Source organism: Fragaria vesca, linkage group LG2 (genome assembly GCF_000184155.1).
Source record: "Fragaria vesca subsp. vesca linkage group LG2, FraVesHawaii_1.0, whole genome shotgun sequence".
NCBI classification, from domain to species: Eukaryota; Viridiplantae; Streptophyta; class Magnoliopsida; order Rosales; family Rosaceae; genus Fragaria; species Fragaria vesca.
The window spans coordinates 32,826,031-32,842,448 of NC_020492.1; the positions used below are offsets into that span (position 1 = coordinate 32,826,031).

At 39.2% G+C, this 16,418-nt stretch overlaps 1 protein-coding gene across 1 annotated transcript; it reads right to left on the reverse strand.

Annotated features, from left to right (window-relative positions):
- Positions 1–135: 135 nt before the first annotated feature.
- Positions 136–4,225, reverse strand: LOC101313092 (wall-associated receptor kinase-like 14-like). The gene is made up of 3 exons (XM_004291876.1): positions 3,362–4,225; positions 2,025–2,102; positions 136–1,934 (listed from the first exon to the last, which is right to left on the reverse strand). The coding sequence occupies exons 1-3, from the start codon at positions 4,116–4,118 to the stop codon at positions 655–657; spliced, it is 2,115 nt and encodes a 704-aa protein (XP_004291924.1). The 5' UTR covers positions 4,119–4,225; the 3' UTR covers positions 136–654.
- Positions 4,226–16,418: the final 12,193 nt, after the last annotated feature.

Genomic DNA, 16,418 nt, shown 5'->3' on the forward strand with positions numbered 1-16,418 from the left:
ATTGGTTGGTGTGAACCTAGTGCTGGAATGAGGTTGACAGTTCAAGAAGCTGAGCCACCTTTGATTCTATCCTCATTATCCAAGCTGATGTTATTTGTTAATTTAGCACAAGGTAGTCTTTTTTTTTCTTTTTTTCTTATGACAAGTCATCTATGGTATAAGGGTCGATCATGATTGTATTTCCTTCTCTTGGTCTCAGTATTTAAAGTAAAAATATGCAGGTATGCACAAAATGGGATGCATTATTATCTGACTTGTTCAACTTGTCCTGTTCATGAACTTGTTTTAATTCAATCTGTCTACAAAACCTGGAATTATGTTGAGTATAGAATTATAAGGAAAGCACTAAGCAGAATATGGGTCAACTGGTTTTCATGTTCCCACCTCTTCTAAATTTAGTTCATTGTGGCAAAATTGGTATGCATTCGAAAAAATAAGCAAGACGATATCAAAAATCCCAGGCAAACTTCTTAATGTATCAATATTTACAGTAAGATCAGTGAATTTCCTCTCAAGACCAACACCTAACAGCCTACAGGTTCTTATTCCATGTAATCAACTAACAATTACGAAACAAAAACAATATGCACTCTATAATCCGAAACTATAACTTGATTATGACATGAACCTAAGCACACTAATTGAAAATTTACCTCAGCCTGCATTGCCCAGCAAACTATTTGATGAAGGTGATGAGCTGTGTTCACTTAACCATGATTCTTGGACAGAAACTGGTGAATTGTCCTTCAACTTTTCTATTGAATTAAAATTACTAGCAGCTTCAGTACTAGTCTGCACCACAAGGACATTGCGCTCTGATTGGGACTTACTTTTGTTCAGAGGTTTCTCACTAACACTAGATGTAGAACCGAAAGAGGATTCCTCTGATGAAGCTGTGTAAGTGTTTTCTTCTGATGCTGGCCATCTACTTAGCTTTATATCTTCCAACTCAGCTTTCACTTCCATCATTGAAGGCCTCGCGTCTCTATGAAAGGCTAAACATCTGAATGCTAATTCTGCTACCTTATGAATGGAAGAAGCAGTCCAATCATCCTCAAAGGGTTCAAGAGATGGATCTATGATCTCATTTAAACACCCTTTTCCAATCTTTACAGTGGCTAGAGCAGCTAAGTTCACTTCATTCTGTGGCCGCGAAAAGTCCACTGCCTTCAATCCTGTTATAATCTCAACAAGAACTACACCAAAGCTATAGACATCACTCTTATCTGAAAGATGGAAGTTCTGATGGTACTGAGGATCAAGATAACCCGGAGTCCCTTGCGGCGCTGTTGAAATGTGGGAAGTTTCGGCAATGCCAAGCCTTGAAAGACCAAAATCTGCCACTTTGGACTTGAAGTTACAATCCAAAAGGATGTTACTCGACTTTATGTCTCTGTGATAAATAGGGGGCTTAATAGCAGAGTGGAGATGAGCTATTGCTTGAGCAGTTTCGGTTGCAATGGTGAGACGTATAGGCCAAGAAAGTCCATCACCTCTCTCTCTTTGTAAATGTTGACACAATGTTCCATTGGCCATGAATTCATACACAAGTATCTGCTGACCACGTTCAATGGAACATCCCAATAGGCGCACAAGATTCGGGTGCCTTACGGATGAAATGAGCCTGATCTCATTCATAACTTGCTCAATGGTGTCATCTCTGTTCTTGATCTTTTTTATGGCAACCCATTCATCTGCTTGGAGTTTCCCTGCATAGACAGTCCCATAGGCTCCCGTCCCCAGCCTTTGTTTATCTGAGAAGCCATTTGTGGCTTTCTCAATTTCTTTATAGGGATAGATGGGAATGTTGCAGTTGCCTGTAGCTTCGGATAGAAGCCGCTTTGTGCTATGTCTGGCTTTCAGTTTGGATTGCCGCCGAATGAAACAACACAACAGACCTAGACTAATCATTAGCAAAGCTCCTAAAACAACCCCTGAAAAAGGACACTTTCCTAGATTAACAAGGAGTATATTGTTGTCAAATGTCATACTGTTATCAACTTATCATTAGATATAGGTATTACCTCCGATCAAAACGATGATTCTGGTCTTTCCTCCACATTGCCCAGACAAGAATTTTGCAGGGTTGCAGTCTTGTGAATCTGATTATGACAAAAACATTTCACATTATGATAAGATTCATAAGAATGTGCATGTATTAAGGCCTAGCCCAATAGACAAAATTTGACAAGGGATTACGGCCCAATGTTTTTTTTTTTTTTGTCAGTAAATGTCTGTGTATTTTTCCTTAATTTGATTACAACAAAAACCTACTTATGTAGGCGTTTTAAATACCCACATCTATAACAAATGCTCCTAATTTGAGACTGCAAGCTACCCTCGAGTTTTGCATGACTGATTACATTAACGTCTAATTGTGTTCATCCCAATTCTTTTGAGTTTAAGTTGGGCAGTCATACTTGTCTACCCGATGAACATGACCAAGAGGAAACCTAATGTCTACCTAACTGATTATGTATTAGCCGACCTGTCATCCCTGAGGAGTCTGATGGGATCTTCTTACCTTTTCTTTTTCCTAATCCAAGAGAGTACAAGACAGTGAATCAAGGAGAACAAATTTCTTTGCCTTCAAAATGTTTTTTACTGCTTGTCTTCTTTGGGCTAATTGAATAAGGTAGTTGACCCACAAATTGAGTAGCCAACATGGTCAAGAGGTCACGAGTGCATTTTATTGGGCCCAGTATAGTTTGGTATGAAAATGGGGCACTTCTGTCAATTAAAAATTAAAATCCGTGGCGGCCATCTAGATTGATTGTCCCAAAATAAATAATAAGGACAAAAGTGAATTAAAAAAGAAAGATTGTTTGTTATGCTTGTTTCTCTTAATCCTAGCCTACCTAATAACACCTCATTGAAAACTAAGTAAATGGAATCTTGGCCTGTGCTCCCATAAAGAATAACTAGTTAAACATTAGTGACATTTGGGGACTAAAACCCTTGCTTTGTAGTAGCTGACTAGCTGCTAAGATTGTTTTTGTTTGTTCAGATTGAGTCGCTAAGTTGATACAGAAGAGAAAATGCGGTAGTGCCTAGTTTCGAACATGTCTAATTGACATGTTAGCAAAATCAGTTAACTCACTTAACTGCGTGTCTGAAACTACGGTAGATCAAAACTACAATAGATCAAAAATTAAAATTAGGAGTCTGATAATAGATAGTATGTCTTAGTTATAAACACATGTTAGAAACTATAACTTAAAAAGTTAAAATTGAAATTATTTGACCAATAGCAACTTCTGGCGTGAGATATAGTTGGCAAACAACCCTAAGAAGAGAGTAATATTAGGAACTAATTAAGTATTAATATGATGTAATTAATTAACTTGGATAGTCAACTAACCTTTCCGGCAGCCAAAACCATCCCGAAAACCATCTCCGATGAAGCCCTTCGTGCAGTTGCACCGGTATCCATCGGTTCCATTCGGTGTCAAAACCGGAATACATTTGGCGTGTTTATCACAGTTGCAAACTCCCGGCAGCCACCACAACAACTCCGCCACTTCAACATCCAACGTCACCAACGGCACTACTTGCGTACTACTATTCAAAATCTGTGCCGATATGGACGACAACAAGTACTTGCAGCCCTTCTTCTCCACGCTCCCGTATTCCAAAAACGTAGCATTCTTTTCGCCCTCCGCGTAGCAAGTGAGGCTTTTGTTTGTTTTGCAATCCTGTGGGGCTTGAAATCTGGCCTCGACGTTAATACTAGGAATCACGCAACTGCTTGAGACCTGTTCGTCGGTACAGTTTCGTAACAGAATCGCGTTTCGAGACGTCGGCGCGTGGTTGTTGCTGTAGAGTTGGTGGAGGGTGTGCGAGGGGCGGTCGCATCGGCTTTGGAGGTTGATTCTTATGCTCTCATAGTTTATGGACTGGATGGGGAATTCTCCGATGAAGATTCCGGCTTTGGAGCAGTTGAGTTGGATTTCACAGCCGGCTGAGCATCCGAATGGATACGGCAAGCGATCGCGTCCGAAGGATGCAGGGTTCGGACATGATCGATTGCAAGATTGATGAGTCAAAGCATTGGTTCTGTCGACAATGAGCAACAAGATTGCAAGGAGGCCGAAGATTAGATTCTCTCTGATATTCATGAATGGAAGAGTTCGATCTCTTATGGGGTTGGAGAAGTGTGAGATTTTGGATGAGTGAAGTTCATATGAAAACCAATTGCAATCAGAGGCGACAATAATGATAGTGTTTGAGGTGATAGAGTTTCTTCCTTACACACTTCGAGTCAATGACGTTACAATGGTCTTGTTTTTCCTACTGAAATTAAGAAAATGCGGTTTATTTGCTATTTGTTTATGATAAAATAACAAAACTTCCTTTGAACTTTGAACTCTAAATTGGTTGAAGACCACTAGCTAGAACGGGGAGGAGTAGTAGAGACGATTAATTTAGCTTAACGAAGACCAACTTAGAAAGTTAAAGATCACGCTTAATTAGAAAAGTAGAACATGATTAGTGCCTTAACTAATTATTATTATAGATAAAGGTTTTTCCCATAACCTATACAGCCTCCTATATTCGTACAAGGGAATAAAACATTGACTGAAATTTACATATTCATGTATAAATTCAAATTTTGGTTTCAGTATTTTGAAATATATTCATTGTATTTCTGTCAAAACATGAGGGATCTTGTTAGCAGTCGTAGGAAACAAAGAAAAAGTATACAAAATTGCCTGCAGATTTCAATCGGTGTCTTATCTTGTGACTCATGGATCCTCTATAAATGCCTTCTTCGCACGACGAAATCTAAGGTCGTATCCTAAAAAGTCAAGGACTTAATTCCGGTCAGATTAGGAAACTGTGAGCAGCTGCCAAATCTGAGCTTAAGAACGCATATGAATACGTACGTATGTTAAGGTTGGGTTTTATTGAATTTGAATATAAGAAAGATATGTATTAATCTTAAGAAAACTTGTACAAGATACAGCCTATATATAGAGGTAAGAACCCAAATTATAGTCCAACAGATCAAGCTCTTAACCTAATCACCATGTGAACTAAAATCCTAGGGAAGATAAACCACTGTAGAGAAGGAGTAAGGTGATGTCCCTTAATTAAAGGGACAACCTCAAATCTAATCAGAAGAAGTATGGGACAGGAGAAGTGTAAAAGAAGTTAACAGCTAACATACTAGCTTCTAACACACTAGGTAATAGCTTCTAACACTCCCCCTCAAACTGGATCAAGGGAGTTCCTTGATCCAAGCTTGGAAAGCAATCGTTCGAACTGAGCAGAAGCAAGAATCTTGGTGAAAATATCTGCCAGTTGATCACAAGATCTTGTGTACACTGTCTCAATGAGTTTTGCTTGAACTTGATTCCGAACAAAGTGGCAGTCAACCTCAATATGCTTTGTACGTTCATGGAAAACTGGATTGGCTGCAATATGCATAGCAGCCTGATTGTCACAGTGTAAAGGAATAGGTTGAGTGCACACAATGCCCAAGTCTCCCAACAAAACTTTCAGCCAAATAATTTCACAAGCTGTGGAAGCCATAGCACGATATTCTGCCTCGGCACTTGATCTAGCAACTACTGTTTGCTTCTTACTCTTCCAAGTGACGAGGTTGCCTCCAATGAAGGTACAATAGCCAGTGGTGGATTTTCTATCAATGGCATTACCGGCCCAATCTGAATCTGAGTATCCTTCCATCTTGAAGTGACCATTGTTTCTCATCACAATCCCTCGGCTTACTGTGCCTTTTAAGTAGCGCAAAATTCTTTTAACAATGCTGAGATGATGAGTGGTAGGAGAGTGCATGAATTGATTCACCAAGCTTACTGCATAAGTAAGGTCTGGTCTTGTAATGGTGAGGTAGATGGGCTTGCCTACCAGACGTTGGTAGCTGCAAACATCAGTAAGAAGTTCTCCTTCAATATCTAGCTTCAGCTTGCTGTCAAGAGGAGTACGAGCACGCTTGCTACCCTGCATTCCTGCTTCTGTTAATAGATCAACGACATATTTTCGTTGATTAAGAAAAAGACCATGAGATGATTGGTCTAATTCAATCCCCAGAAAGTACTTCAAAACTCCAATGTCCTTAATAGCAAAGGCATTATGCAAGGCTAATTTGAGAGCTTTGATCTCATCCATGTTATCTCCGGTGACGATGAGATCGTCTACATAAACAAGAACAACCAATTTTCCAGTGTTACTGTTGCGCACGAACAAGGAGGAGTCAGCATGACTTCTTGTGAACCCTGAAGCGAGAAGTACTGAGCTCAATTTTGAGTGTCATGCACGAGGAGATTGCTTCAATCCATATAGAGCCTTGTGCAATTTGCAAACCATTCCAACATCCTGTTCACGAGGATGACCAGGAGGTATTCTCATATAAACATCTTCTTCAAGATCCCCATGCAGAAAGGCGTTCTTGACATCCATTTGATAGAGAGACCACCCAGCATTCGTAGCAACAGACAACAAAACTCTTACTGTGTTCATTTTGGCAACAGGAGAAAATGTCTCCTTATAATCAACACCAAATGTTTGAGTGAAACCACGAGCCACTAACCTTGCTTTATAACGCTCAAGAGAACCGTCTGAGTTGTACTTGAGTTTATAAACCCATCTTGCTCCAACTAGCTTCTGTCCCTTTGGAAGAGGGACAATACTCCAAGTTTTGTTCTCATCTAGGGCTTGGAGTTCATCATGCATAGCTTGTCTCCATTTTGGAGACTGATTTGCTTCAACAAAGTTTCTTGGTTCAGTCTCAGTAAGAATCTTGCTGAGAAATGCACTATGAGAAGAGCTCACACCTTGGAGACCTAGCTCGAGGGGATAACGTGATGAGTAACTAACATACTTTCCAAATCTTGATGGTGGTTGGCGCACCCTTGCTGGGTATCTGCGAGGAGATGGAGGTTGAGATGCTTCCTCATGTTGGTGACCCTCCATTTCATGAACTTCATCTATATTCACAAGTGGTTGAACAATGTCTTGTGAGCTATGAATATCTGCTGCAAGTTCATTCACAAGTGGTCTAGGAAAGAGCTCTCCAAACCACTCCCCCTGAGGTGCATCAGTAGATGGCTGAAAAAAGTGAGCAGATTCATCAAATCGAACATCTCTTGAAACAAGTAACTTCCTGGTCTGGGGGATGGTAGCATTTATAACCTTTTTGGGTGGAAGAGTACCCAAGGAACACACACTTGAGAGCTCTAGGATCAAATTTATCCCTATGCTTGGACTGGACATGCACAAAACAAGTGCATCCAAAGATTCTGAGATGAGTAAGATCAATCTTCTTTTTTTAAGAACTTCGAATGGTGACTTGAAGTTCAATACACTGCTAGGCAATCTATTGATAATGTAGGCTGCAGTTTGTATGCCCTGAGACCAAAATCTTTTAGGGACATTGCTTTGAAGCATTAGAGCCCTAGTTTTTTCAAGTAGATCCCTATTCTTGCGTTCTGCAATACCATTCTGTTGTGAAGTTCCCACACAACTAGTTTGATGAATGATTCCTTGTGCACTAAGATAATCAGTCATGATTTTGGAAGTATATTCAGTGCCATTATCCGACCTTAGAATGCAAATTTTAGATGAAAAATTGTTACTGATAAGGTTATGAAAATCTTGGAAACATCTAAAAACCTCACTTTTGAATTTCAAGAGATAAACATAGGTAGTACGAGAGAAATCATCAATAAAGGTGACATAAAATCGATAACCATCAAAGGAGTCCAGAGATGCTGGTCCCCAAACATCTGAGTGTACAATTTCGAAAGGCTGAGTTGCTCTTGAATGAGAGATTTGGAAAGGTAATCTAGTGAACTTTGACATATGACATGTCTCACACTCGAGAGAACTTTACAAAAATTGGGAAACAACATTGACAAAACACGGAATGAAGGATGAGCAAGGCGTTTGTGCCACAATTGTTGTTGTGTTGCAGACATGGAATCTGTTAAAAAACACTTTGAAAAACTTGATGAAGTGGAGATGTAGTACAAGCCATTTAGGAAGAACCCTTCACCAATCTTCTTCATGGAAACTCGGTCCTGAAACACAACATTATGAGAAGAGAAGATGGCTAGACAACCCAACAATTTAGTTAATTTTCCTACAGATAGGAGTTGGAATGGGAATGAAGGAACAAGCAGTGCAATAGACTCAATACATTTTGAAAACAGTTTTAGTTTTCCTTTTCCTAGAATCGGAACATTGTTGCCATTTGCAACTGAAACATGAGAAGGTTTTGAAAGAGTTTCAAAATCATATAGAATGGAAGGATTATTTGTGATGTGCTCTGAGGCACCTGAGTCAACTATCCAAAAATCATGGTTTTTACTGATATTTAGAGCCGTAGAGAGTGCACATATAATACCTGGTATATCTTCCGCAGAAGCCATGTTTGAATTTGCCAAGACCAGCAAATTTTCCAAGCATAGCTGTTGTATCTCCAGCTTCATTGTTCTCCATACTGCCTTGTTTCTTCTGAAGAAAACTGGCAAACTCATTTATGAGAGTTATAGGATTGGAGGTGAAGTTCATCATGTCTTCAGAAGTATTGCTTATATTTGCCTTGGGGTTTGAGACAAATGGACCTCTCTGCATAGTATTGAACTTAGGCTTCAGTTCTGGATGCAGGATCCAGCATCTTTCTTTTGTGTGTCCAATACCTGCTCGACCAATGCTTTCACAGTGAGAGCACTTCAGCTTTGGTCGTCTGCCCCTGTATGGTCTGTTACTTGCGCTCTTATTTGCAGCAAAAGCTCTAGCCTCTGACTCTCCGGTGTTGATGTCTACGCTCATCACCTTTTTGCGCACTTCTTCTCGTTGAATGGTGTTGCACACTATTGTGAATGAGGGCAGCTCAGGGCTCATCAACAGATGACTCTTGAGGTCTTCATATTCAGATCCCATACTTGCAAGCAGTTGGAATACTTTATCTTCATCCGCTCTTTTCAACAGTGTGAGTGCATCAATGGTGTGAGGTCTGTACATGTCAAGTTCATTCCACTTGGCTTTTAGATTGCCAAGGTGTTGAACAAATGAAAGGTTACCTTGCTGAAGCCCCGAGATGTCTTTCTTTAGTTGAAAAACTCTAGCTGCATTGTTTAGGTTGCCATACATGTCTTTGATAGCTTCCCAAAGATGATAAGAAGACTCTGAGTAGCTGACGATTTCTGAAATCTTTGGCTCCATAGAGTTAAGAAGCCATGCATGACAAGTTGGTCTTTGGACAACCAACTCTCATATTCGGCTGATGAATCGTCTGGGATCTTCTTATCCCTGATGAAGCTGAGCTTTGATTTTCCACCGAGAGCTAGTGTGACTGCCCTTGACCAAGGCAAGTAGTTTAATTCATTGAGGGAGGGCAGAACATAAGCTCTGAATTTAGGATTCCCTTCCATGCTTCGGTTTTTTTTTTTTTTCACAGCAGAAGTAGTGGTTGCAAGAGATGAGTCTTTTGCAACAGATGAGTCCTTTGTTACAACTCTCTTCTCCACCAAGATGGAAGGAAAGAGTCTGTTGTAGAGAAGGATTATGAAAGAAAGAAAATCAATACAGATGCAGGTCCTATGAGGATCACTGCTCTGATACCATATTGAATTTGAATATAAGAAAGATATGTATTAATCTTAAGAAAACTTGTACAAGATACAGCCTATATATAGAGGTAAGAACCCAAGTTATAGTCCAACAGATCAAGCTCTTAACCTAATCACCATGTGAACTAAAATCCTAGGGAAGATAAACCACTGTAGAGAAGGAGTAAGGTGATGTCCCTTAATTAAAGGGACAACCTCAAATCTAATCAGAAGAAGTATGGGACAGGAGAAGTGTAAAAGAAGTTAACAGCTAACACACTAGCTTCTAACACACTAGGTAATAGCTTCTAACAGGTTTTTTCCAATTATTTCGAGATTAAACACATATCCTTGGCATAATTGATGCCACGCATGCAGTATTATAGATCGAAATTGAAGAACATGAAATTGAAGGGGCATAGAAATCAAAATGGGAATGATTGATATTCATCACATGAATTAGTGGAGCCGTGGAGGTAATAGAATAGGTGGGTGTGGTTGTGGATGGGACTCCAGATTTAAAGATTGAACTACGTCAGTCTTTCCGTGATCATGAATCAGCAGTATATATAGCTCAGTATTATGCTATAGTGTGTGTATATGTTGGTATCGTCGATCAATATATATTTAATTATTGATCAGTCGCATGCAGCTTATACACTCGATCAATTTAATTCTATCATTACCATTTTACAATGGTGATTAGGCTACGGGTCTTCTAAAACATCCAACTCAATTACAATATCGATCGATCATCGCGTGATTAGGCTTTCATTCGAAACATGGATCCTTGTCATCAACGACGTAACAATGTCTAGAACGACTTAAGTTGTACGTAGCTGATTCACCTCTACAAACAAGGTTCATCATACTTCTTGATCAGTTAGGCATTATTGACTTTCCTACATGTTTCTTCTTCTTACTTCAGAGAATAAAATTCCTATGGTAGGTAGAGGAACAACTATTCTACCAATCGGAGCTAGCCGGCCAGCTGCTTAATTATCCGATAACATACTGAAGAATTGTACATATTGCGTTATATATACAATGGTCTATAACTAATAACAGTGACGTTTTTTAAAAACAAAACGTAAAGCCAAATAAAAAACACCAACATGACAACGATTATTGCTTTCCAATTTGTACCTGGTCGACAAACTTAATTTGCTTCTAGATAGCCAGCTGGAAATACAAATATATACATGTAGCTTTCTACAAATCTCACGGTTTCAACATTGCTTTTAATTGTTGAATAATGCTTTTCAAATATGAATCTACGAGAACAATGCTAGTCATTACTCACTTAGCAACTCATCGATCAAATATTTGTTGGAGTTCATATATATGGACATGCAGCTTGAAATACTGACATAATCATCATCTTGATTCTTAAGTTGGGGTTGGCCAAACTTAAGTGATACACTTGCATTTGTATCATATTGTCCTCATTTTGATTAATCATGCGCCCTTATAGAAGCATATGTAAAATATTGATTTGCGAAGGCAGTGCTTTCACGAAAAGCGTGATTCTGTTGAAATTTAGCAAAATCTCGTTGTTAGTAAAGTCAATGGATTCCACCTACTACTATTAAGACCACTAGCTAATTAACCGTATTCATTATTAATTCAATCCTTTCACGATCATATAGATATAGAATATGAGTGTTAACTTGTTTTACTCGATCACAATTCACAAGTCACAAGTGACCAGTCAGTCAACCCCATTCATAAGTCTCCCACTTACATATATGTCTTAATTTTACTACAGTACCTGGTTCAGTAAAGCCCAAGCGAAGAAGCATAATGAGTTTGCGTTTGAAGCGCAGGCTTACTGGAAACTTAATTCTTTTCTTTTTATATAATTTAACTCTCATCTTTATAAAGATTGTTAACCAAGCATATATAGAAGAAGGTTCGAACAGCTCATTTGTACAGATAGTTCCAGTTAGTACGTAGAAGAAAATTACAGAAATTAATCTAGCTAGATGATTTATAAGTACATATTATTTGAATTCAAACAGACAACTATTCATTTCTAGCACGTAATTTTACAAATATAGTAACATACTAGCTAGATAATCCAAGTTTTCTAAAATACGTGTTACAGTTAACAAAATAAATTTTCAAAGGCTACTACGTACGTACACGTACACCCTTATAATTAACCAGGAGATCGAAGCTAAATAAGTACGTCCTGGCTAGCTAGCTGATTAAGGTGCCGCAAAGGCATCGTCGACCCACTTCTTCTTTTCGTGGGCCGTCGGCAAGACCGGAGAGGTGAGAAGAGATTGAAGAGCAGCACGGAGTTTGTTGACTCGCTTGCGTTGTCGGATCCGCCGCAGAACCACCTCTTTATCTAGGGTTTCCGAGGTGTGAGTTGGTTTCAGATACAGTAGGGTGCTCACGTTGCTTCTGTCATAAGTTTCTCCGTCATGATCTTCCCTCAGGTTGATGCTGCTGATGCTCACTGCTTCGTTTTGCACAGAGGATTTGGTCTTTGACAACGTGTAGGAGGAGGATGACATGATGAAACTATGGATCTAGCAAGAGTTTACGTGATGAAGAGCTTAGCTAAGTGAGAAACCAACTGTGTAGGAAAGCAAAGAAAGGAAAGAGGTGATGGTAGATTTATAAGAGGTCGATCCGAGTGTGAGATATAAGATATCGGGAATAGAATACGTTGTGGCCTTTAGAGTCGACACAGTACGTAGGTGTAAAGTTTGGGCGGTGATATGGTGTGAGTTTCAATGTGGTTACTGCCAACAGTGGCATCAGATCAGACCAGGCTCCATAAGAAAACAAAGCAAAATTCCATTGCTTTCTGACAAGGTCGGTTCGAGCCTCGATCTAACTTGGACAAAAGTGAAGTTACTGAACTTAAGAACCCAGCTGAGGAACTCACATGATCGATGCATACAACATCTACTTAATAGAAGGGAATCGAATAATTAAAGTTTAAGGCTTTATCGATCAAATAGTAACACAATGCCGAAAATGCGACATGGTTAGTGGGTTCTATATAACAATGCCGGATCACTTTTTTTAGGTTTAGATTCCGGATGCCTTGGTTTGAAGAGGTATTCCGGATGCCTTGGTTGATTGGATTGTTTATTCAATAGCTAGCTCGCTAATTTGTACAGTATTAGGTTTCCTTTTATCGGGGCCTGGAGAAGAATGTATTTAACCAAAAGAATGAAAGATTGGATATGGGCTCCAAAAATAAGTGTGGGGGACTTGATGCAGCATAGCCCAATTTCTGATAGCATATTATTCCTCTGGCCCATTTAAGTAATCTATTTTCAGAACGCACACCAAGTCGACAGTAATTTTTAATTTGGCGTTCGATCTTGCTACCGACAGTTATACTAAGGTTCTTCCCTGTACATCGGTAAATCTGAGTGTCATGCGTATATACGACGAAGGAGGGCTTCATTTGAGTATAAAGAAAAACTTGAATGCTATGTTAGAGGTTACGAGTTTCCATTAATAGATAATTAATTAACAACACTTGATGAATTGATTTCTTGTCTTTAGTTATGGGTGTTACTAAAAGAACTACTTGTCGTACCGTATAAGAAGAGAAAGAGAAAAGCCAAACCCCCTGTTTCTAATTCTATAATCAGATCCCGTAGCTTGATCCATTGAGGATCTTTCAGAAAGGTTGATTGGTGCTCATTCTCAAATGTTTGTGTTTCTACTGAGAGTGGTGAAATAGTCTGGAAAACTCAGAATTAGAAAACTATAAATTAACCTTTCGGTGAGAGCTAGCTAGCTAGATCTTTCATGCATGCATTAGAAGCAAATCAAGCTCGATGGAGGGTGCTAGACTTGCTATGCCAAGTGTCACGAGCTGATTGTATGCAAAGAAAATGAGCATGTAATATATCATCGTCACCAACTAACAATAGCATAGAATCAGATTTACTCACCAATAGATGTGTTGGTCAGCTGTGACCACCTAATCATATATCTCTCTCTCTCTTTCTTTCTCTCCCTCTCTTCTCTCTTTTTGATTGGTTGGTCACAGCATCTGTTGGTCAGCAAATCTGATTCTCAATAGCATGCTCAACATGTATTATTTGAATATACAGAGAGGGAGAGTAGGTATATCCGTATATACATTTACCATATCAATATGATATTTTGTACACGTTCGTGCCCACCTATAACAACATTACAATAATGTTCAAATAAAGGAGATCCCGAAAGAAAAAATCCGGATTGCTTAAGAAGATGAACATGTATGCTTTAATTTGTAGCTACTCAACAAGCTATTAAGTCAAGTTTTACAATGAAGAAGAAGAAGAAGAAGCAGATCTACCCTGATATGTACCAGACGTACTATTTCACTCATGTCTTATAAAGTACCATTCATGGCTAAACCATATTGTGTGTATTAGCCACATTGCATCACAAAACTGGCAAATGTGGAACGAACCCTATCTTAGACAGGAAACATTGCTCCGCCCTTACGCTTCGTTGTGTCATACTTTGAATGGTGTGGACACGCGTTCTACAAACATTGGCCACCTTAAAGGTCCATACACATGAGCTTGCATGGTTCTAACCATCGAAAGTGGATCTCGAAAGTGGGCCTCGAAAGTGACCGGAAAACTGTAGAAGCGTACGTGGCGGCACAGAAGGCGACCTTGGGACGGCACTGACACCTATCACGGTGCGCGTCAGCGGTGGTTGTATAGGCAGTATAGTTCTGCGTCACATTTGGGCTACCAGATTTGGCATTTCCCGGTCGGGTCATATCACTTTTCCCTTACGGACATAACCGTTTCACTGAACTGTATCACAGAGTGGCTACCTCTATCGGCAATAGGAGCATCGGTCTCTGGCTCTCTATCAAATTGCCGTTCTTGGTTATTTACCAACTTCATCAAAAAAGTTGTCCTCCAAAGCTTCTTGTGGCATTTCCCACTTTTGATTAGATATTTTTTACACTCATGATAATACATGCAGCTAAACGTTGGATATTTGCCTCTGTAATTTTAGTTCTTACTTCTCAATTTTTAGTTATTACTCGTGTGATATGATCATCTTGCTGTCATCTTCCGTTTGTTGTCTCTTGGTAAAACAATATTCGCTTTACCCTACCATTTCCCGTATTTCCCAAAACATTTTAATCATGGAGCTCCAATGATTCATATCTGAAGCTTAAAGAGGGAAGGCTATCATTTCCTTTTGTTTCGCCCTTTTGTTTCTGGTGATCGACCTGCAACTTCTTATATTTTTCCATCACATAATTTCCTAGCTTTATCATTTAGATTTTACAAGGTCACTGTGGCGCCCTGAGGATTAAGGCACAGTGGCTGCGACGTTTTAGGTTCCTAGCTACTGAGATGGCGTATGATTCGATTCAGCAAAGCTAGATAAATTGCAAGGAACTGATTTAAAGTGACATATGCATCGTACGTCTAATTGTTCTTTAGATTATGTGGTACCATAAGAGACCATGGAAGTCAGGGAGTTAAAGCTTTAACTGATCTCAAACGGCAATGCATGCCTTCATGCCAGGGAAACTGATCGATCACTGACAAAGTTTCTGATATTTAGCACTCACATATTATATATACACGCATACACAAACAATATTCCACGAACTATAAGATGTCGTACGTTTTTCCTAAATTCATATCAGTGTTGTTGTTCATGTAAGATAGATAGGTTGGAACAATTATCATACCCGTCTCCTCCTCTCTCTTGTTTTTGGTAATCAATCAGGTACCTTTTGTTAACACGACTAACGCATTGTTTTGGGCATACTTCGATCACCAACCATGTTTGGCGATAATAAGAGTAAAAGGACCATTATCACTGTGCATTCCATAGCTAGTGCCTTCATTTTTAACTAAAGGAACTCCACTTCGCTGCTGTGACATTATACCACCTCACCAACCCCTGTAAAATCTTGCACCATTCGTAGTGCGTAGTTAAAGTAGATTAGCAAAATTTTAATGTATTGGCACTTTCTCGATTAAACTAGCAATAAGATGCTTAAACTTCATAGATGACATGTAGAAGTTGCCATAATCGATCTGAGGTGTCTTTTTAGTCGTTTTTAAATTAAGGGTGTAGCTAGAATCAGTGCAAGCAGAAAATCTCAGTCTGTTGATTTACAAATGTTCGATAGATCTAATAGGCTATTGATTTTAACCATATATATATGCTAGTAATTATCAGAGATCTCTCATGCCAGACCAATTATATATGCTTTTGTGAATGATGTATATATATTTTTATGAATGATTAAAAAGAAGCCACTTACACATCATTAGTTCCACTTAAGTTTTTATCAGAATGGTCTTGCACTCTCCATCTAGATCATGCTTAAGTATAGGCCGGTTAATCAAGATCAAAGACTAGAAGAGAGTAAAGATTAGTTGAACTTATTAATTTGAGTTTCCTAATATAGGTTAGGGTTCGGCTGCTATACACATTTATATGACATACATTAAATCGTGAGCCATCCGATTGTTTAGCAATTCAAAATTCAAGACGATCAGATAACTCGTTTGATGTATGTTATACAAATGACACCAAAAATAGAAAGACAGATGTTGTAGGACCACCAACCCCAACCGTAGAAATGTAGAATCATGACAGCCACCCCCAATTCCCAAACCTCCGAAACCAAACACCCACGCTATTCTGGGTATCCGAACCAGATTTTCCGAACCCCTAAATCCTTCATCACTCAACCCTAACCTATCTGCCTAACACGTGTACACATTGTTACGGCCTACGTTTCCATCCCCCGTTCTATATATACACATTTCATATATAGCACCCCGTCTCTCAACTCCCGCCCTTCTCTTCATCATTTGTTAACAT

What these genes read in the sequence shown, in the direction of transcription:
- LOC101313092 (XM_004291876.1), bottom strand. Translation starts at nt 4,118, where the DNA reads ATGAATATCAGAGAGAATCTAATCTTCGGCCTCCTTGCAATCTTGTTG. An exon ending in TGGTTTTGGCTGCCGGAAAG is followed by an intron (nt 2,103 to 3,361) that starts GTTAGTTGACTA and finishes TGTCATAATCAG; the next exon opens with ATTCACAAGACTGCAACCCT. An exon ending in AATCATCGTTTTGATCGGAG is followed by an intron (nt 1,935 to 2,024) that starts GTAATACCTATA and finishes GTCCTTTTTCAG; the next exon opens with GGGTTGTTTTAGGAGCTTTG.